Below are 27,702 nucleotides of genomic sequence, written 5' to 3'. Positions count from 1 at the left end.
CTTTACGTTAAGAAGTAGTTAGGCAAAACAGTTACCATGACGGAGGCGCGCCATCTGAAGTGGACTTGAGCCACGAGAGGCACCGCCGACCGAGCGAGTCGCCGTGCCGAACGTTTGCGAAGTCCACTTCAGCTGACTCAGCACCGTTCGAGTTATGTCCCGATAGGGACAGAATCGTAAATTATCGTCCCCCCCAGGCAGTGCCAGCGCCTGGGTAGCTATCCGCCTGGAATGTGACTATAGGGGCGTCGCCAAGTTACAGCGATCCAGTGGGAAAGGGACGGTCGCTGTCTCGCGTACGAAAGAGGGAAGAATAGAAGGAAAGAAGGAGTCAGAGAAGGAACTAATAGACAGAGAGGGTGGGCGGTACAGTAGATAATGAGAAAGAAGATTACCGCCTGTCTGTATTAGGAGAATGGAAGACAGGATTGGAAGGAGAGAGAAATAGAGAGAGAGAGAGAGGAAACATGGGAGTCAGACGGACCTCATCAAGCCGTTGGAAGGAGAGGGGTCAGAGAAGGGACAGAATACACACTGCCTGATAAGATAAGCAAAGCCAGCAGTAAGAGATACACACACACATATGCGCGTGCACGCATGCTCATTAACGCAAGCACCTAGACACATAATCTCTCACATGACACTCTCCCTCTTTCTATCTATCTCTCACTCCCTCCGTCCCTCTCTCTCTTGCTCTCTTTCTCTCTGACACACTTAGGAAATCATCAAAATGATTAAAAGGATCAACACGGTTGCAAGGTGAAGGTGCTCTCACTGCTTGTTGTGTGTATAATGCATTTGCATGTGCATACAGCACATTATGAACTAATGCATGACACTTTACTACTGCTTCTAATGCCTAAACCTGTTTTTCTTCTTACCCTCTGAACACATTTACCAGATAATAACACACTGTCTGCTGTTGACTATGTTTGTAAGGAGACAAAGTGTGCATGCCGTTGATTGGCTGAAACCCAAAGAGGGTTTGATGTAACAGTGTGGTTGTAGCAAGTGAAGCTTTCCACTGCAATGTTATAATTGTGTGTTATGTCACTCAGTGTGGTTCCTGTCCATCTATTGTTGTCTGTCTGGACTCTGGACAAATCTAGGGTTACAGAGGCACAGCTACAGTAGTATCACCCTGGGTGTCGTGGTTACACACACGCACGCACGCATGCACACGCACGCACGCGCACACACACACACACACACACACACACACACACACACACACACACACACACACACACACACACACACACACACACACACACACACACACACACACACACACACACACACACACACACACACACACACAGTCTTACGCGCGCACACACAGTCTTACGCGCGCGCACACGCACTTAACATGCATCATGTATGTATGTAGCCACCACAGCCTGAATGTGAAGTCACGTGTGGAATCTGACACAGCCAATGTGTTTTTATCTGTTTTCAGGGTGTCATTCAACTGTAGAAGCTGTTACATAATACAACCGTAGACGACTTACTGAAGCAGTTAGTGTTAACTGTATGAGAGAAGATCTCAGGAGTACTCATACTGTAGCATTAAAGGAATACTTCACCCAATAAATGACTTTATTTCTGTAGTTCTTTGAGTCACATTGTCACAGAGAACTCAAAGAACTCAAAGAATCCAAAACTGAAGAAAAAACTAGATGAATGGAATTAATCGGAGACCTGATTTAACAACAGCAGAACTCTATGAAAAATCTGTCCATGCAGTAAAGTCCAAAAAGCCGCTATATTATCATTTAGATTCTCTTCTGCCGAAGTCCGCTGAAAAACGTTTCCAAATATCACCTGTGAAATGCACGAGCGAAGAACGCGCATACTGTAGGTGTGCCCAATCAACCAGAGCTCATTCACATGACATTCACACTAGGGCTGTCAGTTCTCCTCTATAATCCCATTCGAATTTCAATGCTTTATTATTTAATATTCGAATATTTTCGAATATGTAATATAATATATATTTATATAAAATTATGCATTTTTTATGTAAATTGTGTAAATTTAATTATGTAAATTTAGTACAATAATAAACATATACGTGCACACATACAAATGCTCTAATAACAGGCTAAACAAAATAGTGAAACCAACTATATTAGTTTATAGTTATGGTTATGGCTTTAATTTATATAGTTAGTTAAAAAAAAAAGAAAAAGCATTCGAATATTATAATTTTTTTTCACATTCGAATTATTTTCGAATAGTGAAATTCGTTCTGACAGCCCTAATTCACACACACACTTAGCCTGGATGTGTTTAAAAAGATTATTTACTTACACATTTCTGTGTTTGTCACTGCTGTTGTACCCTACTGACTCACCTGCCAGTGAGGAGCCCCCACCGGGAGGACATAGAGCCTTCGTCTACTCCTTCCGCCCAACACTCCCCGCTGACAGGTGCCGCCCCAGCCCGTAGGATTACGTGCAATGACCAATACCACCCTCCCCGCCTGGCTTCCCTTCCCCGAACACGGGCCAATCGTGTTCGCATATAGACGCCCGACAAAGCCGGATGCACCACGGTGGATTCGAACCCACAGCCAATTTATTTCTTCTGTGGTCATATTTTGGGAAGGCGCTGAATGGATTACGGCAGAAAACACTTTGAAGCCCCACATGAGCTGTGTTTTGGACTTTATGGACAGATTTTTTGATATAGTTTTGCTGTTGTTAAATCATTTCTGGATTCTTCATTCACCGTTAAGGAATATTTTACGAATGAAAATTCTCCGTAAGTCAAAGACACCACTGGGTAGGTAAACGATAGAAATGAAGTCATTTCTCGGGCGAAGTACTCCTTTAAGAGAGCATGGCGAGTCGATCAGTCACGATAGGGGTAGTGTATAAAATATAGTGTCGGGTAGAGTAATAGGCATTAGTTATCTTTTTTACTGCATGTATCACCCACTGTTTCCTAATATACTTTTGGATGTCCATTTCTGTTTCTTTTTTTTTTTCAAATTTCCCTCAAATTCTTTGTTCAGGATGACTCTGACAGCAAGGATGGAGGCACATTATGGACATTAGACGGCAAGTCACCTGCTGCCAACTGCGTCAAAGGGGAAGGTGAAGGTCTGTAGCTTCTCTGTGCACCACAGCCTGTCAGCAGCCCTTTAACTGTTGCCGTAGGGATACCGGAGACAGACAGCCACAGAGGAGAAAGGGAACGAACACACGCTGTATTCACTCACACCTTCTGGCTCTCCGACACTCACAACTGCATGGAGGGCTGTCAGCGTGTTCCGCATAAATAGGACTCCCGGAATGCTTTCCAAGACAGTGGACCAAAATGATGGCACAGTATTGTTAAAGACCAAAAGGGGGACATATTACTGGATGCACCACCGTGGCAGGGAATTGTGTCACAGGGAGCAGAGAAGAGAATACACATCAAGTTCCATCTAAAGGTAAAAGTATTTGCCTGTTGTTTGTAAACTTCCGTTAGCATGACATCGATGCACAGATGAAGGCACAGTTTTGCTCTAAAACTGCCCTTGCGTTACTAAAAAAATAGGTTTTCCCCAAATGCAGATCCATTATACATAGGAGAACATATACACATAGCTACAGTATATGTGCTCCTATATGTACAGTATATTTTTCCATAAAAACAGGGTTTATTATTCTGTTGACTGGTGCAGTATCTGCAAGCACAAGCACCTGCATGTGTTCCCTCTGCACAGCAAGTCCCTATAGCAGACGCCAGACGTCACTGTGCACACACACACACACACGCGCGCGCACACACACACACACACACACACACACACACCAGCCCTGGCATACACACTGACACAGAATCGCACCACCTCGTTCACCACTTGATACAAAAACAACATGCACATTTACACACATACACGCACGCACGCACGCACGCACACACACACACACACACCAGCCCTGGCATACACACTGACACAGAATCGCACCACCTCGTTCACCACTTGATACAAAAACAACATGCACACATACACGCACGCACGCGCACACACACACACACACACACACACACACACACACACACACACACACACACACACACACACAGGGTCCCTGGCAGTTCATATCTCTAATGACTAAAATGGTACCATCACCTCACTGCACCCCCCCTGACCTCTCCTGACCCTGTTCGGCACCCACTTACCTCTGCCAAATGGTTAACCTACTTCATGATGCATAAAATGTCTCTTATGTCAGCTGGCAGGACTGCACATTGATTCATGTCCTGACCTGTACACCAGTGGTTCTCAAACTTCTTCATTTCAAGGACCCTCTGGTTTGGTGTGCTTTAGGCCACAGAGTCAGACCCCCATTTACAGGTCTAAAAGGGTCCATTTGATTCCTACTGTGACTATCAACAAGTACGACGCGCGAACGTGGGAAGCGAACGCAAAACAAATAAAAATAGAATAAAATCTGCGTTAAAAGGAGCATCTTAGAAAAATACAAATTCACCAAAAAAAAACTTTGAATGTTTTTGAACAATTCAACAAAGTGTTTGAAGTGCCTGTTTCACTCACTTCCGGGGGGCGGAGCCAAAATCCGAGCCCGAAGTATTTGTTCGTAGATCGGAGCGATTCGGGCACTTTTCATTTAACATGGGGTTTCAATGGGGTGTTTTTAGGAGCCTTCTCCGGGGTGTGGCTTCCGGGGGAAGGGGCGGGCTTAAACGCAACCTTGACAGGCGCGCCTCCTTCCGCTGCGTTCGCAATAATTTAGCTGGGGACACCCCGGAACCCCCTTAAGGACCCCTTGTGGTGCCCGGACCCCACTTTGAGAACCACTGCTACCGAGTGGGTTCCATTGATTCCACTCAAACATCCTAGGCAGGTGCAACCTTATACTGTACAGTAGTTGGTTGACTCAAGATTTAACAAATGTCCTATAGCGAATACTTACTAGTTTGTTATCTTTTCTGCCCTTAGTGACAGTATAGTGGAGACAGGAAACAAGGATAGAGAGTAGGGGAATGACACCCAGCAATGGTCTGCCCGACTGCCCTAGCCTCGTAAACGCGGAATTCACATTTAATTTCCAATGTGAATTCCGCGACCGGGATGGTTTACCAGGCTACCACTGCCCGGCCCTAGGAGTCAAACCGCAGGGAATCGCTGTCAGGCAATAGAGCTTATGTCGTACACATCCTAACCACTCGGCTATCGGGCACCCCAATTACTAGTTTTGATTGATTGATTGATTGATTACTTCTGTAATATAAAATCCTGGGGGAGTTTGGTGCAAACATTAAAAGATCTGAGTTTGCACAGGAAAAATTGACTGGTCTTTTTAAAAAATGGTATTAGAGTTCTTCCAGTTTAGCCTCAATGCCCAGGTATTTATAACCAGCTGTGGCCTTGTGGTTAGAGTGTCCACCCTGTGACTGGGAGATTGGGGTTCAATCCCCAGCCGAGTCATACCAAAGACTATACAAATGGTACCCAATGCCTCCTTGCTTGGCACTCAGCATCAAGAGATAGATTGGGGGTAAGTCCCTGTGACATAGGCTACTAGCGTCATGACCATGGGTGTACTCGTACATCAACCTGCCTCACAGAAACAGGAGATAGGCTCCTGACCCATGGGCCACATGGCTCAGGAATCGTTGGTTCCCAAGGCTACTTACTTTAGTTACTTACTACAGGTATTTGTAGGAGGTGACTATTTCAAACAGGTGGCCTTTGACTAAGATAGGGTCCAGGCAGCCTCAAACCTTTCTTTCCTTTCAAGTCAATTGACACTTGATTATTGATTTAACATGGTGTAATCTGAGTTCCCAGAAGTTCTCACCAGCTCTCACATACAAACGGGAGGGTCTAGAGGTGAGGTAGTTTAAAATCCAGACAATGGTAGAACTGTGCAAAGTTGGGGTTGTAACATTTTTAAATCACTTAACCCTGACAAAACTGCCTTCTCTTTCTGTGTGCTTGGAGTTAAGCATGTGGAGTACAGCATCGTCCACTACAGCATTTTTTCGATAGGCAAAGGGGTCCCTGAAAGTGACAGACACGCATGCTTAGGTGTTCCAGGACATCTCTTTCAAAACAATTCATGATCTGGAAAGTGGATAGTGACAAGGGACCTCAAGGATGTTACTGATTGATGTAACGCTCAGCACGTCCTAGCCTCTTCTTGCTACTGGCTCCCCAGCTGACTCTTGCGGTCAGGAGGACTGCAGACTCTCTCCCCATCTTCCACCAAAGTCTGAAAACCCACCTCTTCAGACTCCAACTCACCCCCTAGCGCTCCTCATCCTTGTGTCCTTTCATGTCACCTATTTTTAGTTCATTTAGACACTTCAGCTCAGAAATAACCAGACAGTTAATGAACCATTTACCATTTATTAACCATTACCATATTAACCATAACCCATATATGCAATGATATTGCATTCAAGTTTGGCGGTGTGACTCTGCTCATGTGATATTACAGATTCCTGTGCAAACATGTCACAGATCATTCAATCACAAACCCCCAGAGCAGAGCATTCAATTCAATTCAAGTGTCAAATCACAAAGTTGTCTCAACACTTTACATGTAGAGAAGAGACCCGACAATCCCACCCTGAGCAAGCAATTTGCGACAGTGGCAACGAAAAACTCCCTCTTAACTGGGAGAAAACGTCAGGCAGACCCTAGGCTCTAGGGTGGCGGCCTTCTGCCTCGACCGTGTCGGGGGAAAAGAGAGGGAGAGACAGAAAGCATGAAACATAAAATACAGTTTACATAACATTGAACCTTCAATGCATAATTAAACAACCACAACATGTACAATCCAAAAACGCAGTACAATACACAGAATCATAGAACCACAGAGTACAATACACAGAATCATAGAACCACAGTACAACACAGAATCAACCTATAGAACCACAGTACAATACACAGAATCAACCAATAACAATATGAACTAAAAGCCACAGGGAGGAGGCCGGGGAGGTGGAGGGAATTTGAAAACCTACAGCTGTACAACCGGCACTGACAGCCACGCACATAGTGAACAGAGAACAGAGCTGCTTAAATGAACCGCCTGAGATGCACTGTGGGTATGAGGGCGTGAGTGAGTTAGCTTGTAGCAAATGAGAATGACAAGGGGTTGAACGTATGCCTTAAAGGAGTACAACTGAATAAGCTTGTTAGCGAATGGGGGGGTCCGGGGAGTGTGAATGAAGTACATAAACATTCTGCCTTCCGTGTCTACATGAACTATCGTGTTACTGAATTTCATTTAGACACTTCAGCTCAGAAATAACCAGACAGTTAATGAACCATTTACCATTTATTAACCATTACCATATTAACCATAACCCATATATGCAATGATATTGCATTCAAGTTTGGCGGTGTGACTCTGCTCATGTGATATTACAGATTCCTGTGTAAACATGTCACAGATCATTCAATCACAAACCCCCAACACGCGCTCACTTGCAGTGAGCAAATACAGAGCCACACCTTAACCTATATAAGAATGTTTATCAGTTAAAGCATCAAAGAGACGCAATTTCATTTAAATCCATTTGATATAAATGAAATATGCTACATGAATTAACTATGTGAGTGTCAGCGATGACACATTTCCTTTAAATGCATACCGAAGATGCCCTTCACATCTAAAAACCGACATTCTGCGCCAGCAGCAACTATTAGATGCACGTTTGGCAAAACCTACTGTGTTTTGATGTTAAAGGAAATAAACTATAAATTATGCATAACTATGTGTATAGACAGCAATGTCAAATTCCCTCTATATGATGGCAGCAATGCGAACCCTATAAGGCAAGTCGCGCTCGCCCGAGCGGTGACCTGATATAGACGGAATATACTATTTAGTGTATTACCCATGCTAAACCTACCTTCTAAACCACCATTAAGCAACGTGAGACCCAACACAACCATGCTTAATGGAATACCACTGTAGCAACGTGAGACCCAACACGACCATGCTACTAGTGGCTACCATACCTACCATTAATACCACTGTAGCAACGTGAGACCCAACACGACCAATGCTTAATGGTGTACCATAATAATACCACTGTAGCAACGTGAGACCCAACACGACCATGCTACTAGTGGCTTACCATACCTTAGTGATTTACCACCTACCATTAATACCACTGTAGCAACGTGAGACCCAACACGACCATGCTACTAGTGGTTTACCACCTACCCTTAATACCACTGTAGCAACGTGAGACCCAACACGACCATGCTACTAGTGGTTTACCACCTACCATTAATACCACTGTAGCAACGTGAGACCCAACACGACCATGCTACTAGTGGTTTACCACCTACCATTAATACCACTGTAGCAACGTGAGACCCAACACGACCATGCTACTAGTGGTTTACCACCTACCATTAATACCACTGTAGCAACGTGAGACCCAACACGACCAATGCTACTAGTGGCTTACCATACATACCATTAATACCACAGTAGCAACGTGAGACCCAACACGACCAATGCTACTAGTGGCTTACCATACATACCATTAATACCACTGTAGCAACGTGAGACCCAACACGACCATGCTACTTTACCACCTACCATTAATACCACTGTAGCAACGTGAGACCCAACACGACCATGCTACTAGTGGTTTACCACCCATCATTAATACCACTGTAGCAACGTGAGACCCAACACGACCATGCTACTAGTGGTTTACCACCTTAGTGATTTACCGTCCCTTAAATGTACCTGACCCCCAACCTGCGCTCTGACAAGAGCAATACTTAACACGCGATCAATTATGCAACTCCTGAATTATTCCATAATTGATCACACATAACACTCATAGCTTTTTGAGCTGCAAGAATTCCATCCGTATTTAAACGAATATAATGTTCGTAAGCAGCAGACGACCAGGGACCCATGGCTTTTAAGTGAATAAAGACCAACAATGCTGCGGAGGTTGCTGCGCCGATCCGAAAGTAGTGAGGAGTATACGCTTGGGGCAGAGTCCACATTGCTGGCACACTGAACACAGCCTGGCAGCAGACCACGCCCTTGACATGCCTTCCCATCATCCAAGACGACAGGATCATTTCCTCCAGGATTAACCTCCATTTCAGGTAGCAGACATAGAAAAGAACGGACAAAAAGCGGTATCAGTTCTTACAATAAATGATATTCCATTAGGATGATAACTGATTAGGAGTGCTTAATTGAAACATGTGAGCTTTCAGTGCAAAGCAATGCATTTCCCATATCTAAGAACCCATAAGATGCTGATAGAACTAATTCCAAACAATATCTACATTAGATAGTTCCTTTCTCCACTTAATAAAACTTAATCCGATGATTAATGTGACCTGCAATTCCCATTACTTCTCACAGCTAACTGCGTTCATCAAAACATGAGCCGAGTGATCCACCGCTACTCTTGAGTCAAATCATGATTTAATTGATATTTCACAATATCACAACCCCAACGTGGAATGTAGCGATTTGAATATCCATGAAATTAGCTCAAAGCAACCATCCCAGACTACTTAAATATCCAAGATCATTAACAATCCATACCATTTGATATTATACACCTGAATTGTATAGACGCTGAATCCTTATAACATTGAGTGTGAGTGGATACGCAGATCAAGCAGTGAGCAGCCGACAAGGCTTTCAGTAGACTTAACCAGGATGAGTTTTAGATTTGATTAATGAATGACCTGCCTCTCATGGCTTCAGCAGAAGTAGATCCAGGTATACCACCGAGGTGATCTTGATTACTGCTGTGCAATGACCATGGCGCTGCAGTACAACTGAAGACTGGCAGCAACCCAGAACCTGAAGATTCCCAGCATCCATGGTGGACAGAAGGTCATGCCATCATCAACCTTGGATCACCATAATGGGCAGTCGCTCATGAACAGAAAACAGAAGCAGAACAAGTTTAAGCAATGAATGAATATCCCTTTACAAAGACATGTTTAAGCTAAAAGTGAAGGTAACATGCAAGTTAGCTCATCAAACAATGAATCTAATCCATAATGATGATAGGAATTGAAGCAGCAGAGAATCAGATTAACCTTTGTATGCCCTCTAAATGGCACCCCCTAGAGATAATAAAGTTAAAACAATCACCCCATTCACAAGCTTCAATCCACAATGAATAGAAATAGCTACCATTATCTGCTCTTCTTCCAAACTACTTCCATTAACCCTTCTTACATATACTACAATCCTTACCTCACATTACCTGTTAAGCTTTTGACTTGAAATAGCAGTACGGTGTCAATGCTACATAATGATATACAACAGCCCCTTTTAGTAGTAGAATCAGTAGCTCGCACTTTAGAACTAACAGAAACCCAACCTGAACCTTCCCGGCATCCGTGATGGAAAGAAGGTCATGCCATCATAAGCCTTGGATCACCATAATAGCAGTCAATCATGAAACGAAAAACAGAAGCAGTGTGAATTCAAGCAATGAATATCCCTTTACAATGACATGGTTAGCTAAAAGTGAAGTAACGTGCAAATTAGCTTCAGTGCACTAATGAATCCACCTGCATCTGAGAATCAGATTAACCTTTGTTTGCCCTCTAAATGGCACCCCCTGGAGGACAACCCACTACAATTGAAGCAATCGCCCCATTTCACAAGACTTCAAATCCACCATGAAGTAATTATCTATTTAAGCATCTGCAAACTAATCCACCCATATTATAGTTACCTGAACTTGAGCGTTGATTAAGTGAATAGAACAGGAATGCAGAAATAACAGCTTCACTGAGTGGATTAAATTAACTTGAATATCCCATGATAGTTGTGTACCATTTAACATGACAGATACACTGCCATAATGCCTGCACATGACCAGTTAAGAAAGAAAACACCCTTGCCCTTTCACCTTATTCTCACACGGTAGCATTGAACTGATCCCCATGATATGACTGTCAGTTGCATAGACTACAGTACCCAAGATGCATTGCTGTATTGTATGAGACTTCCTGATTACTCCCAAGGAGTAGTCACGTGACACCACCACGCCGTGTTGCCAGAGTGTAAGAGAAACAAGTGGCCAAGTCTATAAAAACAAGTCGCAAAACAAATGTTTAGAATATTAAACTTTTTTTTTTTGCACCATGATTACATATGAATCTGGGGTTCCTTCACATGAACACTGTTTAGTAATCATATTTGCTGTGACTTACAGAACACAATCCCAAAGTCGCTTATAATAAGCAGACATGGCAACACTGATTTGATACACATGCTGTGTTTTCCTATCCTGGCTTGAGTACATGTCTGAATTGACTTGTCTTATATTATGCCCCGTTGCACACAGATTGTCTACGACAGCCTTAAGTATAAACATATTATGAAAGCATTTAAGCAAGCAGTAGCAATACAACTGTTGGAAGCTCTGCTTGAAGCTTCAGAGCCAACTAGATGGCACTGCACCATTGTGGGTATCCCCAGAGTCAAGAGTGCCTCAGCAGAACAGCATTAGAACTTAGAAGCAGTACTTATTTTGGAAAGATTTGGCCCAAATATAGCTCCATTACTTCTATACCTTAAGTAAACAATAATAATAATAAACTAAAATAGCCAAGTTCCATTACCTGATGAGGTAAAGGGGAGTAGCCTACATGGAAAGCAAGCCTGCTGTGTTAACTGAGCAGTGTTGAACAAACAATCACAGCTTTTACATGGCAACAAACATGCTATGTTAGCTTTAAGCTACAAACAATTCAATTTTTTCCACATGGGAAGCAAGCATGCTAACTGTGCAGTGCTGTATAACAAACAAAGATTCTACATGCCGCAGCATGCTATGTTAGCTTTAAGCTACAAACAATTCCAGCTTTCCACATGGTAAAAGAGAGTAGCCTACAACCAAGCTTCTACTGTACATGGGCAGCAAGCATGCTGTATTAGCTTTGAGCTATGAGCACAGTAGTGTTAGCAGCAACAATAGAAGAAGCATTGGCTGCTGTAGCAGTGTTAAAAGTCAGCATCATTAGCAAATCATCTCATATAGCACCAAAATATCGTAGAGCAGCACACAAACCGTAGATAAGTAGCAGATGGCAGCAGCTAGCAAAATGCATTGGTTCGGCAACCAAGGAATTTGAAAACCTACAGCTGTACAACCGGCACTGACAGCCACGCACATAGTGAACAGAGAACAGAGCTGCTTAAATGAACCGCCTGAGATGCACTGTGGGTATGAGGGCGTGAGTGAGTTAGCTTGTAGCAAATGAGAATGACAAGGGGTTGAACGTATGCCTTAAAGGAGTACAACTGAATAAGCTTGTTAGCGAATGGGGGGGTCCGGGGAGTGTGAATGAAGTACATAAACATTCTGCCTTCCGTGTCTACATGAACTATCGTGTTACTGAATTTAGATTCTAGTTATACTATGCAGACGTTTCTTGGTTACTTGTTTACATGTTATGTTATTTAGAATGTTGTTTTATTTTTTTGCTTGACCACAAATGCTAAGAATGTTTTTTTTTAGATAGCTATAGATAGACTACTTACACAGGCCTGGCTGGCAACCAAGCCTGGCGGAGATGGGCACTCAGAGGAACGCCCTTTTCTAGTTGCAATGGAAGTCAGGGAGTATTAAGAGCATTTCTTACACACTGCCTCTCCTATTTCTCTTCCCCTCCCCACTCAGAATGCCAGAAAAAGTGTGTGACTTCCAGGGTCAGAACTATCGTCAGCTGAAGCAGAGCTGCTTAGGTCGAGGCGTGCTTTTCAAGGATCCACTGTTCCCCGCCTCCGCTCAGTCCCTCTTCTACAAGCGGGAACCACCGCCAGGAGTCACATGGAAGAGGCCGAGGGTGAGAGTGAAGCGTGATTTACACTTTGTCATAAGATGGTGTTGTGAGCTTGTAGATCTGCTATTTTAGGATCATAAATTAGACATAAGGAGCATAAGTTACAGGAGGCACGGTGGCGCAGTCGGTAGCGCTGTCGCCTCACAGCTAGAAGGTCCTGGGTTCGATTCCCGCCGGGGACGCTGTGGGCGCTGGGGGCGTGTCTTCTCCTCCGCGTCATCAGCACCCATACCCTAGGTGGGGTTGGCGAAAGGGCCTACTCTGTGTGGAGTTTGCATGTTCTCCCCGTGTCTCCTAGGGTAGTTAATACCCTCACAAAAACATGTAGTAATCCTGGTCACTATACCGCCTCCCCCATGACAGCCGGGGCGCCTGATGGAGGGGAAGGGAACTGGTTGGAATAACGTGTTCCTTCCACGCGCTACGTCCAACCAGGGAAACTCCCCCCTGTCAGGTGACAAGAAGGTCAGTAGGCTCTCATGCCTGAAGGAAGCATGAGCTCGGCCCTGGCCTCCCTACTGTGGGGTGACCAGTAATACTGGTGTAGGGCTGGTGTAGCGCCCAGGATCACTTAGGAAATTGGCACCGGGTGAAAAAAATGGGTTACAAAAATCGCGGGATAAAAAATTAGAGATTAAAAAAAAAAGGAGCATAAGTTAGACATGAGAGAGACGTGGACACACAGTTAAATTAAAACTCACTTTTAATGGGAGGATCATAACAAATAACAGAGAGAGTTTTACTTACTTACTTGCTTACTTACTTACTTACAATCTGGAGTCACATACTATTTACTAATCTCTCAAGACAGGTTCAGAGCTCTGCAGCTGATTTTTTTCTTTTTGTTACCGATGGGTTCCCAGATTGACTATTTACAGACAGAGTATTTCTTTACATCTGCATGGAGTGAACTGAATGTCTGGAGGCTACCCAGGCTAATTCACATAGTGGGAAGCATGATCTTCATCGAGGGAATAGAGTGCACTACTAAATACTGCCCCTTACGTGTCCATTTGTACACACTCAAGATCAATTCCAATTTCTTGTTTTTGTTGTTGTTGTGATCATCTAAACATTCTGGCACTCACCGGCCTTTCCAATGCAGCCATCACCATGCTAGTCGTCCATCAGACACGTTCCAACAAATGCTAAGAATGATTTGCAAATATCCTTCTCTCTCCACACCCACGTTTAAAGGCAGTGTGCTTAGCACGTTATATTTCCATTCTGATCAAGTTAATTAAGGCACTTTCTATTACAGGAGACAGGACAGTGTAACTCGAACCTTCTGAGAGTGTGTGTGGCGCGTGTTGCCAACTGACCTGGGGTATATTGGTGTGTCTATGCAATGGGCGCCACCTGATTTAAATAGCACATGTTTGTAGGCTGCAGAGGAGTTTTTAGCACAGATTGTCGAGGTGGGTATAGCCGTGTGAAAATGTAGTTTATCTTAGCTACAGAGCCTAAATAGCCTCTCGTAGTACAGTAACAAATATAAAATATAGCTGCAAGCAGCAATAATACGGGGCCAGTGATTGAAGAATGAAGAGAGAGAGAGAGAGAGAGAGCGACATGGAAACGTAATAGATTGATTGGACATCTCAACCTATTGCCATTAACAGGAATTGAACCATCATCCTTCGGATTGACAGGCTGCAACACTACCTATAGTGCTATAGCTTTGTCCAGGCTGAAGTTGTCTGTTGAAGATAATAAACTCTTGCCTTCTGTCATGAACCAAGCCCCTGTTTCACTAACACTAAGATCACTCGTTCACAAACCATTTACCAATAGAGAAATTGTATGTCTCCTCGGAACCGAAACCAGTGAAAGCAGCCGATCTACAAGCTCAGAAATACGTTGCTATATGAAAAGTTTTGAGATTGTAGATCGGCTATTTTCAGAATGAAGTAAAAACATACCCTCTCAAATAAGCATTTCAGGTTATCTTTAACAATTGCACATGCATTAATTGACACAATCATGTTGTGTGCAATGCAACTTAAATGAAGTCTGCATCAAGTGAGGCTTGAACTGGCGACCCTAAGGCACGTGCTCAAGCGAGAAGCCATTGGACCAACAGACAGAAACTCTGAAAAAAGAGATCACACAGATGATACAGTTTCACGCAAATAGCTGAAAAATCCTGGGTTTAAGTGTTTTTCAAACTGCTCAAGATTGCGGACAATCTAAGGGTGGTGCTTACTGGTCAACGTGATAGATGTGTTCCTCATGAGTCAAGGCACATGTGTAAGCAGGTTTAATGGCTGTCGGCCAAACGAGGCATGACTTTTGCCTGTTTAAAGTTTGCATTTTCAAAAAATTGTTATAGCGCCCCCGTTTGACCAATTGGAGTAAGACTACATTTCTGCAAAGTTTCAGGGGGAACAAAATCAGTTTCAACACTTTAACGCTATATGCATTGGCTATTTGAAAATAGCAAATCTGCTATTGTCAATTTTTTTTTGATGATTTTGCATATTTTTGTAGCATTTTAACGACAACTATTGTATGGGGGTCGCTGGCACAAACTGTTTTCAGATGGAGTTTTCAGTCCACAGCCAAATGCATATTCATTTTGGGGTCATTAACATGAAAATGCTTGAGAACCACTGGCGTAGTGTAAGAAGTTTAAGTCAGACTTTCACTATGTCATGACATCCTGAAACTGTATTGGCTGTCTAGTTGCTCAGTCAGTGGTGAGAGAACAATGGGTTAATGGTATTGTGTTCCTAATGCTCTGCTGGGGTATTTTAAGCGTACATCCATGGGGAGTCCAATGCAAGGGAGACACCTGTCACCCCTCTCTGTTGCCATTCACACACCAACAGCAGAGAAGCAGAACAAAACACTTAAAAGCTCATGAGTATTTGCACACACACACACACACACACACACACACACACACACACACACACACACACACACACACACACACACACACACACACACACACACACACACACACACACACACACACACACACACACACACACACACACACACACACACACACACACACACACACACACAATCAACTTGACTTGATCCAATTCCCACTCAAAGGCATCACATCTGTCACTAAATCTGTCTGACTTCATCTGCTGAACTGGACTTGATATGAACTTGATATTATCCCAGGGAAAACTGCGTTCATAACTTTTCTAGAGTTTCATTGGCACGGGTCATGACCCCCGGATTGTTTATGTGTGTGGCGGGGCTTGTGTGTGTATGAAGGGGTTATTTGCCTTTAACAGTGTGTCTCTTTATGTAAGTATGTTTTACAGTACTGAACAACTGTAAAATTTGCAAAACTTTATAGTAGACAAGGAGAAAAAGTGGCGCTTTGAGGTACGTTATCAGCTTGCACAGCTGACAATGTGTCATGAAACGATGCATCGATCAGCGATGCGTCCGATCAACGTGTTCTGGTTTCATTATCCAGCATTGGCCAGGTTATTCCTAGCCTGGTAAACCCTCCCTCCGGAAATCTCATTTCTATTTGATTCGAAATCAAATGGAAATGAGATTTCCGGAGGGAGGGTTTACCAGGCTAGGTTATTCCATGGTATAAATAGGCACTTCTGTCTACCTCTCTCACACTCTCACTCTCCCCCTCCTTTCCTACATCCCTCCCCCCTCTCTCTCCCTCTTGCTGCTCTGGTCTGACGTCACACACAGCCGAAATCTCTGCCTAACAATAGTGATTTCACTGGTCATGTTGACCGTTGTCTAGCAACCACACCCCCCCCCCAAATAGAAATAGCCGTCTTCAGGGAAAATTACACAGTAATTTAGCTATTATACAAACACAATAAAAAAGCAGGTGTGCAAAAAAAGGTAAATATGAAACGCTCAGGTGGCGCAGTGGTAAAGTAGCCCCCACCACGCAGAGTCTATTCTATGGGTTTCAAATCCACTGCGGTGCATCTGGCTTTGTCGAGCGTCTATATACGAACATAATTGGCCCGTGTTCTGGGAGGTAAGCCGAGCGGGGAGGGTGTATTCGTCACTGCATGTGCTCCTTGACAAAGCTGAATGTTTATTTCTATCTCTATCTCTTTCTTTCTGTCCTGGAACACACACCCCCCAGGACTTATGTAAGGATCCACGTTTATTTGTTGACGGCATCAGCACACGGGATTTGCACCAGGGCAGTCTGGGTAACTGTTGGATGGTGGCAGCCATTTCCTGTGTGGCATCAGAGCCGTCACTCTGGAAGAAGGTTTGTGTGGGTTTGAGTGTTCATGTTCTGACTCATGGCAGTGGTTCTCGACGTGGGGTCCGGAGACCCCCAGGGGTCCGTGAGGGGTTTGCAGGGGGTCCCCAGCAAAATGTGTTAATACATCAAAATCAGTTTAACCGCTTTAACCCTATTTTATACATCTATAAGCTTGTAGATCTGCTATTTTTGAACAATTCGGAAAAATCTGAAACATTTTTGAAAATGTTGAATAATTTGGAAACATTTAAGACAAATCTACTCTTATGAGGATCCCTGGCACAAAATATTTTCAGATTGGGGTCCTTGACATGAAAATGTTTGAGAACCACTGACTTGGTATAAATGGTATAAATATTAGTTTTCAACGTGGAGAGACAGTTTTGTCAGTTCATCTTTTTTGTGTATATTATACTCAAAAAGGGAGATGATTATGAATGATGTACTCGAGTGAATTTCATAATAAATGTTCCTTCTTCCTTAACTTCCCAACCTTCCCTTCCTCCAGGGCTCGATTTGTAAAAAAAACAAACAGAGTAGAGGGTGTTGCCTTAACCGTTTAAGCTCTATATACGTCTCTGTACGACAAATAGCAAAATTAGCCAATCTACAAGCTCAACATGTATCGCATCATGGCGCGTTAAAGCTTGTAGATCTATTTGATCTAAGCTTGTAGATCTGTTTGATCTATTTTGAAGTAAAAATAGTACAAAAGTATTGAAAACATTCACAAAACAAAGGGATGCAATGGTTAATATGGTTGACATAAATTTGTAATTACATTTTTTAAATTGTGAAATGTAACATAATATATCAAACATATCAGACTGTCCACATTTTCCAAAAGGAAATGCATGTATTTTATTCAGTCTGACCAGAAGCAGGGTTAAATAGCACCTTAATTATAAGATAATTGATAATAATAATTGATCATTTGTTTGTTTTCTTTGATTGATCTCTTTTCCCCCTTGCCCCCCCCCCCCCCCTCCTTCTACTTCCCTTTCTTTTTTTTTCTATGGAAATAACGATGTGACAATCACTGATTTCGGATTCCTCGTAACTGCCTCAACTCCTTCCTACCAGGTGATTCCTGATCACGTGGAACAGGAATGGAACCCCAAGCATCCCTACGCTGGGCTCTTCCACTTCCGCTTCTGGCGCTTTGGCAGATGGCTGGACGTGGTGGTGGACGACCGTCTCCCCGTGAGCGAGGACGGCGTGCTGCTGTTCTGCCGCTCCGCCACTCCCCGGGAGTTCTGGAGCGCTTTGCTGGAGAAGGCCTATGCCAAGTGAGTGGTAATGGAAAACGCCTGTCTGGTTATCTGATAAGATTGGTGGAGAGTAGAGTTTCTATCTTTCTTTTTTTTTCTTTCACGCAAAGCAGTCTGACTGGATCTTCCTGAAATGTAGGTCAACTTAAAGGGACACTCTCATGATTTTAATGAGTATCGTAACTTTTTCATGGTTATAGAAACAACAACGTTTATGATCCAATCCATATTGACAGAGACAATTCTACAATTCTACTTCATGTCAGTTTTGGCCTTTCTCTGGAGGCCAACACTATTCCACTTTATGTCAGTTTTGGCCTTTTTCAGTATTCCCAATGAGGCATTTTGTGGGCAAGCAAGCGTCACACTCGTATTGATGTGGATGGACAATTTTAGGAGTTAACTTCCTAAAACCTGCCCATGTGGTCTCTATGCTATTAGAACAACCTGATTCATATTTAAAAAGAATTACACCACAGTGAATAATTGAGTGAATCAATCGTGTCCTCTTTTTGCCCAAAGGAGGACACGATCTGAGCTCAGTGGTAACATAAACCAACTCTTTTTGCCCAACACGTCAGGTTAAATGGATGCTATGAGGCCTTGGAGGGGGGCAACACAGCGGAGGCACTGGTCGATTTCACAGGGGGGGTGTCGGAGCCCCTCACCCTGGACATTGAGGCCCTGACAGAGCACAGTGACCAGAGAAGGACGCTCTTCCACACGCTGGCCAAGGCCCACGAAAGCAAAGCCCTCATCACCTGCTCTATACGAGTACGGCAACTATGAATCTTAATATTATTATGGATGCAACATCATAGTCTGAAAATAACACATTAAAGGAACACTTATCACGCTGTTGAGGTGAATTAATTGTTGATGGTTATCATAGTCTGTAGCAGTGGTTCCCAAACGGGTTCAAGCGCACATATTATTGCAATATACTGTATATTAAACTATACAAAAATATATTAATACTTTTTCAGTACTAATATAAATATATACAGTACATTTGAACCACTTTGAACCTGAGGTCCTTATTTTTGGCATGTTATAGGCGAACATTTTGAAATGTTAATTCTTCATTTATATATTTAAAAAAAGAATAAGCAAAAATTGCAGATCTACAAGCTCACAAAGCGTTGCATCACTTGTCATGGCTCATCGCAATAAAATGTTCTGCCACAGGTCATTTAATATATAGATACGGCATAATGTTGAAAATCGTGATGGTGTCCCTTTAAGAATCATTATTGATCGTTTTTTCACCAGAAGACAACACTGTCATGTTTTGATCTCTTCCCGTCTGTCTGTCTGTCTGTCTGTCTGTCTGTCTGTCTGTCTGTCTGTCTGTCTGTCTGTCTGTCTGTCTGTCTGTCTGTCTGTCTGTCTGTCTGCTTGCCTGTTCATCTGTCTCTCCGTCTCCATGACATTGATTGATGTCTGTTTTGTTTTGTGTTGGATGCAGGATCCAATCTTACACCCCTCTCTGTGTGTCTGTGTCAGCCAGCAGAGGGTGAGACTGTGGAGACCGTACTAGACTGTGGTCTGGTGCGGGGCCATGCCTATGGGATTACCGCACTGAGGAAGGTGCGATTTGGGGAAAAGCTACTGAATAAGTGTGGGGTCTCCCGGGTCTTTATGGTGCGCATGAGGAACCCCTGGGGCACCACGGATTGGACAGGGGCCTGGAGTCGGGGGTAAGGGTCACAGATACATCCAGACGTGAAAGATGCCATGTGCTTAACTGTTGAAAACATTCTACTTTTTTTGCAGGTGTTCGGGGAAAAACAGATAAATCTCTGCTGACAATTTTACCATGTGAATCCTCTTTTTCCTCCCCCAGCATTTTACAATGTCACCGCACTCTGCTGACTTTTGCTGGCATTGCTGACAGTTTACAATGCTTTTGGAATGGTCTTTACTAGATGCCTGCGTCATTGTTGTACACACAGGGACATGTGTCACCTAGAGTATCACTGTAAAAAGAGCCAAAATGGAGCAATAAATGCTTTGAGTATAGAGTCTGTTCTAGTTGAGTGTAATAATTAAATGTGAGGTAAGTTGGATCTCGCTGTACTTCTGACTGTCAAGGGTTTAATGCCAATTAATGCCTGCACAGAATAGCACACATTTACTGTTCAGAAAACTTCTGGAGTGCTGCTCAGACGCCCAAAATGTGTGATGAAGGTGCTCTTTGATAGGGATCCCAAAAGTTCAACAAAGGATGAAAAGAACCCAAGGCACTCTACTGGAAAGAAATTAAAAAGCATTTATTTGTATGGCTGTTTCGTTCAAGAAATATTAAAAACAATGGTTATTGTAAAACGGGATACAACTGACATCTTCAGGGTGTCACATGCATTGTTGTTACAGTAGATAGATAGATTGATTGATAGATACTTTATTTGTCCTTGCGGAAATTCATTTTGTGCCAAGCAGCCATCAGGATACAAAAAAATCACAAACACATAACATAAATACAAATACATAGACAGATCACACAATACATTGACAGTGCTACACAGCTCCTCTTTTTCAGAGTGAAAACCAGAAAAGTCTACCAGTCATGATTCAAGAGGCATCACATTACATTTTATGCACAGAACTGAGATGGGGCCTGTTTGTTCAGGAGTCCTATACTTGTAGGGACAAATGATCTTGAAGCCCTAGCCTGCAACATTGGCACTGTATACCGTCGTCCTGATGGTAAAAGGTGGTATTGACTGTATAACGGGTGCGTTCTATCCCTAGCAGTGCTTCCTAAGCACCCGGGTCTCATACATTGCTGCCATACTCTCATGTCGTACCCCAGCTATCTTGCTGGATACATTGATGGTTTTATGGAGTTTGTTCTTATTAACCAATGATAATGAGCCATACGAGTAAACAAAACAGAAAGTCAATGCACTCTCCACGAAGGATCGATGGAAGAGTACCATTACACTTTTTCCCACGTCATACTGTCTCAGTCTGCGCATAAAATGTTGGCAAAGTAACAAAGTACATTTACTCAAGTACTGTACTTACTACTACAATTTTGAGGTACTTTTACTTTACTGGAGTATTTCCAATTTTCAATACTTTTACTTCTACTCCATACATGCAAAATACAGGCAAATATTGTACTTTTACTCCACTACAATTATTTGAAAACTTTAGTTACTAGACTAGCCCTATTTTAAACATAGGCTATTTTTTATTTTTTTATTTTTTACCCCACGATTTTGTAGCCCTATTTTTTACACCCAGTGCCAATTGTCTATGTAATCCTGGGCACTACCTTCCCTCTGCCAACCTAGGGAGGCCAGGGCCGAGCTCATGCCTCCTTCAATGCATGAGAGCCAACTGACCTTCTTGTCACCTGACAGGGGAGAGTTTCCCTGGTTGGACGTAGCGCGTGGAAGGAACACGTTATTCCAACCAGTTCCCTTCCCCTCCATCAGGCGCCCCGGCTGGCCAGGGGGAGGCAGTATAGTGACCAGGATTACTGCATGTTTTTGTGAGGGTACCTACCCTAGGAGACACGGGGAGAACATGCTATAACATAGGCTATTTGAAAATAGCCGATCTATGCGACGTGTTGTGAGCTTGTAGATCTGCTATTTTCAAACATTTCAGTACTTTTACTTTTGGTACTTTAAGTACATTTTGATACCAATACTTTTGTACTTCTACTCAAGTCAATTTTGAATTCAGGACTTTTACTTGTAACAGAGTACTTCTACATTGCATAGTATTGATACTTTTACTTAAGTAAAACATTTGAGTACTTCTTCCACCATTGGTTGTTGGTCGCCCCGTGCAGGTCTCAGCAGTGGAAGCAGATAGGCCGCGCTGAGAGGGAGAAGATGGGGCTCTCTGTCCGAGATGTCGGCGAGTTCTGGTAGATGTTTGAGGATGTGATATTTTATTTATTTATTCACACGGCGGACATTTTACTCTTATTTGTTTGGTTGATTTACTGTACTTTATTATGATGTTAACACAGAGTTAAAGAAACGGTGTGTTTACTGTTTTGTATGGGCTCTGAATGGTATATACCTTATATAATTTACCTTTCCATTCCAAACACACAATAGAACAACCCAAAAATCTACGTGAATCCTATATAGAATAAATAAATAAAATTGACAAGTTGTATGATTATACAGTAGCCTACATAGTACATACTGAGGACTTATTGTCCATCTAATCGCACTGATTGGAATGCTTGCCAGTAAACAGGACTTTCCACAGGATCAGTACAGGAGTATTGCACTGTGACTGCATATGTGACACATGCAGTAGTACAGTATTTAATATTGCACTCTCCTTCCCAGGATAGAGTTTGAGGACTTCTGTCACTATTTCACTGATGTGGTGGTATGCTGGCTGGAGGAAAAGCCTGTGCTGTGGCCTGCCTCTCACTGGAGAGAGGTACGCTGCTTCGGGGAGTGGGCCCCCGCATCCACCTCTCCTGGAACCTCTTCCTCCACCCTCCTCCTCCGCAGCGGCCATTCACTGGCCTCGGGGAAGAACGGCGCCAAGCCGGGCACCACCTCCCAGCAGAGAGGCGACCGCAAGGAGGCCCGCCTTGGGGAGAGACGGTGGGAGAGAGGGAGAGGAGCAGGAGGAGAAAAGCGTGGGAAGGTGGTCGCGGTCAAAGAGGAGAACTTGGCGAAGAAGGACAAACGCAGGGAGAGAAAAGAGCCCGACTGCAGGTGGGAGGCGCAGTTGGATAAGAGGAGCCGATGTGGAGGCTGCATCAACCACAGAGACACTTTCCTACACAACCCCCAGGTATGAATGCCACACACACACACCACAGCACTCTGTGGATGTTACTGTGCAATGGTGCTATTAATATTAATTAAGACCGGGTACGCATCTGTGTCATTTTTAGATTTCTTTGGCTATTCAAAAATAGCAGATCTACAAGCTCATAACAAGCTTGTAGATCTGCTATTTTTGAAAAGAAGTTGTGAAAATGTGTGCAAATCTTTGAATATACTAACTCAAATCTTTGCTTCTGGGGGTCCCTGGAACAAAATATTTTCAGATGGGGGTCCGTGGCCAAATACCTATCATTTTGGGGGTCCTTGGCTTGAAAAAGTTTGAGAACCACTGATATATATAGCAACATACGTTTTAAAAAAATAATATATATATGTATATATATATTCAAAGAAAAAAAATTATGATTTTTCAAAAATAGCAGATCTACAAGCTCATAGCGCGGCACTCGGTGCCGCGCTATGAGCTTGTATATCTGCTATTTTTGAATAGCCTAAAATCAAAAAATGACACAGATGCGTTCCCGGTCTTAACCAGACCAAAGCAAGAGTTGTGCAGCCCAGTATGGTTAGATGACCACTTGATTGTTTGCTTGTTGCTGCATTTTAACTTGTTTGCTTGTTTTTTTTTCTTCTTCCGCAGTTCATGTTTGAGGTGTGTGGGAAGGAGGAGGAGGTGTTGATCTGTCTGCAGCAGGAGGACAGGAGGATACGGAGGAGAGACGGAGAAGGAGAGAATTTACCGATCGGCTTTGAGGTGCTTAAGGTGAGGGCTTATTTGTGTGTGTTGTTATGGGCAGCTACTGTATGTAACCCACTCACACATTCATGGACGTTTGTGGGTGATTGAGAAATGTCTGTGGGTGAGGAAGAATGGTGACTATGTGCTTAGTTCAGTCCAAGACAACTCTAAAAATATGTAAATACATTTTGGCATCAAGGCTCTGTCTCAATTCATTCCCCAATTCCCTGTACGCATGAAAATGTGTATAATAAATAAATATTACATCCCCCCCCTCCCAAGGGAATCATTGAAACGGAGCCCACAGGTGGATGCTCCGGTGGTGGGAGCGCAAAACAAAAACTTCATAGAACAAAGCAGCAGCAGCAGCATAGAGCAACAGCAAGTGAAGTGATCAGGAAAGCAGGGAGGTTTAAATAGCCCGATCAGATAAAGTGTGCATGTGACTGATCCTCTGATGTTGAGTTTGCGCCTGCTTGGAGTTATCTACCTGAACTAGTTCCATAGGCTTCACAGCATAATTTTTTTCCAGCCAGACATGGTCACTCCATCAGAGGATAGCATGCAGTAGGCCATGTCCACACGTACATGTATTCGTGTTATATGCGTTTGGGGGGGTTCGTCCACACGCCGTGTACATGTGGACTAAGCCAGTGCTTCCCAAACGTTTTAGCTCAAGACCTAAAAGAGAAATTAGACATTTGCCTGAGACCCAAACTAGTGAAAATAGCAGATCTACAGGCTCACAATGCGTCGCTTCGCACCGCGTTGCGAGCTTGTGGATCTGCTATTTTCACTAATTCTTAAATGTTTCTTTTAAAAAAAAAAATAGGAAACGAAAAAAGGGGATATTTACTCGCTACCCATAAAAATTGGTCCGTGACCCAAGCGTTGGCTTGACGGGAAACAGTGGACTAAAGCCTCAGACTCTGGTTGCTGCATTCTCCAGCTCCACCCTTCTGTCATCAGGTGGAGGTGAACCGCTGCAGTCGTGTGCAGGTTGTGGTGGAGCAGGCAGCCAGCTCCATCTACATGGACTCCCGTAGTGTGACCCTGAGGGGGACCCTGGCCCCTGGCCGCTACGCCGTGCTGCCCACCACCTTTCTGCCAGGCTCTACAGGGCGTTTCCTTCTACGCCTCTTCTCCCATTCCCACATCCAACTCAGGTATGTGTGTGTGAGTTTGTGGGTGTGCATGTTGTGCGCAATATTGTTTTTGTTTTTAGTGTGATATTGAAATGAAGTGACTTCAAGAATAGCTTGGGTACAGTATACGTGACCACGCTTTGTCACTGAATGTCATTGAGAAAGTATTGTATACACAACTTCCTCTTTCGATCCTGAATCCCGATTTTCTGTTTAATTCTTTGTTTCTTTATGTTTTCTTCCCTTTTTTCCTTCCTTCCTTCCTGTCTTCCTCCCTCTAATCCATATAGGGAGTTGTGGGAGGATTTACCATCCCCGTCTGCATTCCAGTGCTGTCTACCTCAGCCCAGAATGGTGACCACTGTCCATCTCCACAGGGCGTCAGGACTTAGTCACCCCAAACATAAAGGTCTGTCTGTCTATCTATCTACAGTACCTGCCTAGTACCCGCCCACGTGCTCCCTCTCTCCGTGTCTAAATCCAGAGTGTTCATTTGACTCTGAGAGTTAACTTTTGCTGTGCATCATCTGTTCCACAGCCCCGAATGTGTATGCTGTGGTGCGATGTGAGAATGACACCATTAGGACGCGGGTGTTTAAGGAGGATGGAAATCCAGAGTTCAACCTCCTGGCAATTTTTTACAGGAGACACCTCAACACACACATCTCTATTGAGGTACTGAGGCACATGGATATAAACGCACGCATGCACGCACGTGCGCACGCGCATACACACACACACACGTACGTACGTACGTACATACGTACGAACGAACGCACGCACGCACGCACGCACGCACGCAAAAAGAAACACTAATCATCCATTACTGTGTGTGTGTGTGTGTGTGTGTGTGTGTGTGTGTGTGTGTGTGTGTGTGTGTGTGTGTGTGTGTGTGTGTGTGTGTGTGTGTGTGTGTGTGTGTGTGTGTGTGTGTGTGTGTGTGTGTGTGTGTGTGTGTGTGTGTGTGTGTTTGCCCGTGTGCAGTTATGGCGCCGAGGTCTACTGTGGGATTCTCTGCTAGGAAGACTACGTCTCCAGACTGGAAACAGTGAGAAGAGAAAGAGTCACGTGATTGATCTCCGAGGCGGTCAGTCCCGTTCAGGAAGCCAAGGTTGCGTCTACGTAGAAACAACTTCAAGTGAATGTCTGACAGACTTGTGACTGACAGCCACTTGAGGGCTGTCCAAGCATCTCTCAGCCATGGCAAACATCTGCCGTACCTGGAGAACACTTGATAAGGTAGTCTTGTTTTCAATAGGGAAAATGACCATAATTGACATATCGTCGCTGTCAGGCAAAAGCAAAAGTACCAGATCCACAAGCTCGAAACACTGCGCCAAGCAACGCGTTTCAAGCTTGTAGATCTGCTTCTTTTGCTACTTTTGCAGAAGCAGTAAAAGTTTTGGACATATGAGGTTTCCACCCGACAGAGTTGGGTGATATTGTTATGTCATTGCATTCATTTACGAAAAAACATTAAAAAGTTGAAAGATGGAGGTTTCTGCCAGACAGTGACAATATAATATATATAACATATACATTTTTACACATCTGCTGGACAGATAGTGGTGAAATTGATTTAGTCCATGCAGATGGCATGTAACTTTGGTGCTAAAATATATATAATGTGAAGATTATAACCACCATTTGAAAAAGTGATACCTTTCGCTTACAAAACGGTTTCCCCATATCTACATTATTGTACCCCGTATTTATTACGCCCCAATTACAAAATAGTTACAGTACACCATTATTGAACAGTGTTAATCTAAGCATTAAGAAATGGTTAAATTAATAATTAAAGGAGAAGAAACATTGTGTGACAATTTGAGAAACTGATTGGTTGGTTGACCAAATACTTGCAAACAATGATACATACAGGTATTCCCCCAAATGTGTGTTTACTTTCTATCAAACCAGAATATAACTCTCTCATAGCTAAAATTAAGTCTACATTCATAAAGTTACTCTAAGCTAACTGCTGGTTCGACAATGTGTTAATGAGCTCAGGAGCTTATTTACCCAGAAACAAAGACAACAGCAGATATTGAAACTGCTGCAGATGGTTTTTTAAATGTTTTCCCCACCACATTGTTGTTGTTGTTGTTTTTGTTTTTGTTGTTATTATTGTTGTTCTTGGTGTTGTTATGTCTGAGTATGTAGGGTACCTACAAAGCACTTCCTTTGTAACAAATGCATTTTGAGAATAAAAATGTTTGTTTTTTATTTAAATTTATGGTCTGATTTATTTTAAGTTTGTAAATGGAATCGCTTTTGGCTCTGCATTGTTTACAGGCCCCTCAATCTGTGATACAAATTTGGGGCAGATTGGACATGACATTCATGATTTGTAACAGGCAAACTTTGTAACCCAATCGTAGCCAATCAAAATGACATGAGTGGAGGAAATGGAACGTTGTGTCACGATCCAAGGAATCCACGGAAAACTATTTGATTGAACGACCCACAGTTCAAGAGTTATAGGCCCAAACTTAAAGGAGTAGTTCACCCAAAAAATTACTTGTTTTCTATCAATTACACACCCCACGAAGCATTGAATTCATGGAGACTTTTTTTGTTTTTATCGCATTCCTAAGCCAATAATTTGATGACCTGCGGTCTTTCCGGTAGGAGACACAAAGAGTCTCCTTTGTATCTCCTACCGGATACAATAGCATGTTTATTATTATCATCAAATTATTGTCTCAGAAA

General features: G+C 43.2%; 1 protein-coding gene across 1 annotated transcript; it reads left to right on the top strand.

Moving 5' to 3' along the window:
* Positions 1-481: 481 nt before the first annotated feature.
* Positions 482-27,084, top strand: LOC308102408 (calpain-5). Its single transcript, XM_080452109.1, has 14 exons — positions 482-562; positions 3,020-3,442; positions 12,673-12,838; positions 16,929-17,060; positions 18,141-18,346; positions 18,910-19,102; positions 19,835-20,028; positions 22,137-22,214; positions 22,651-23,110; positions 23,747-23,869; positions 24,815-25,011; positions 25,281-25,399; positions 25,529-25,665; positions 25,975-27,084. The coding sequence occupies exons 3-14, from the start codon at positions 12,674-12,676 to the stop codon at positions 26,149-26,151; spliced, it is 2,181 nt and encodes a 726-aa protein (XP_080308235.1). The 5' UTR covers positions 482-562; positions 3,020-3,442; position 12,673; the 3' UTR covers positions 26,152-27,084.
* The last annotated feature ends 618 nt before the right edge of the window (positions 27,085-27,702 follow it).

The sequence above is a fragment of the Gymnoscopelus braueri genome (genome assembly GCF_963280865.1).
Source record: "Gymnoscopelus braueri genome assembly, chromosome: 15".
In the NCBI taxonomy this organism is placed as follows: domain Eukaryota; kingdom Metazoa; phylum Chordata; class Actinopteri; order Myctophiformes; family Myctophidae; genus Gymnoscopelus; species Gymnoscopelus braueri.
Note: the sequence above shows the minus strand (reverse complement) of the source record. Positions and strands in the feature narration are given on the sequence as shown.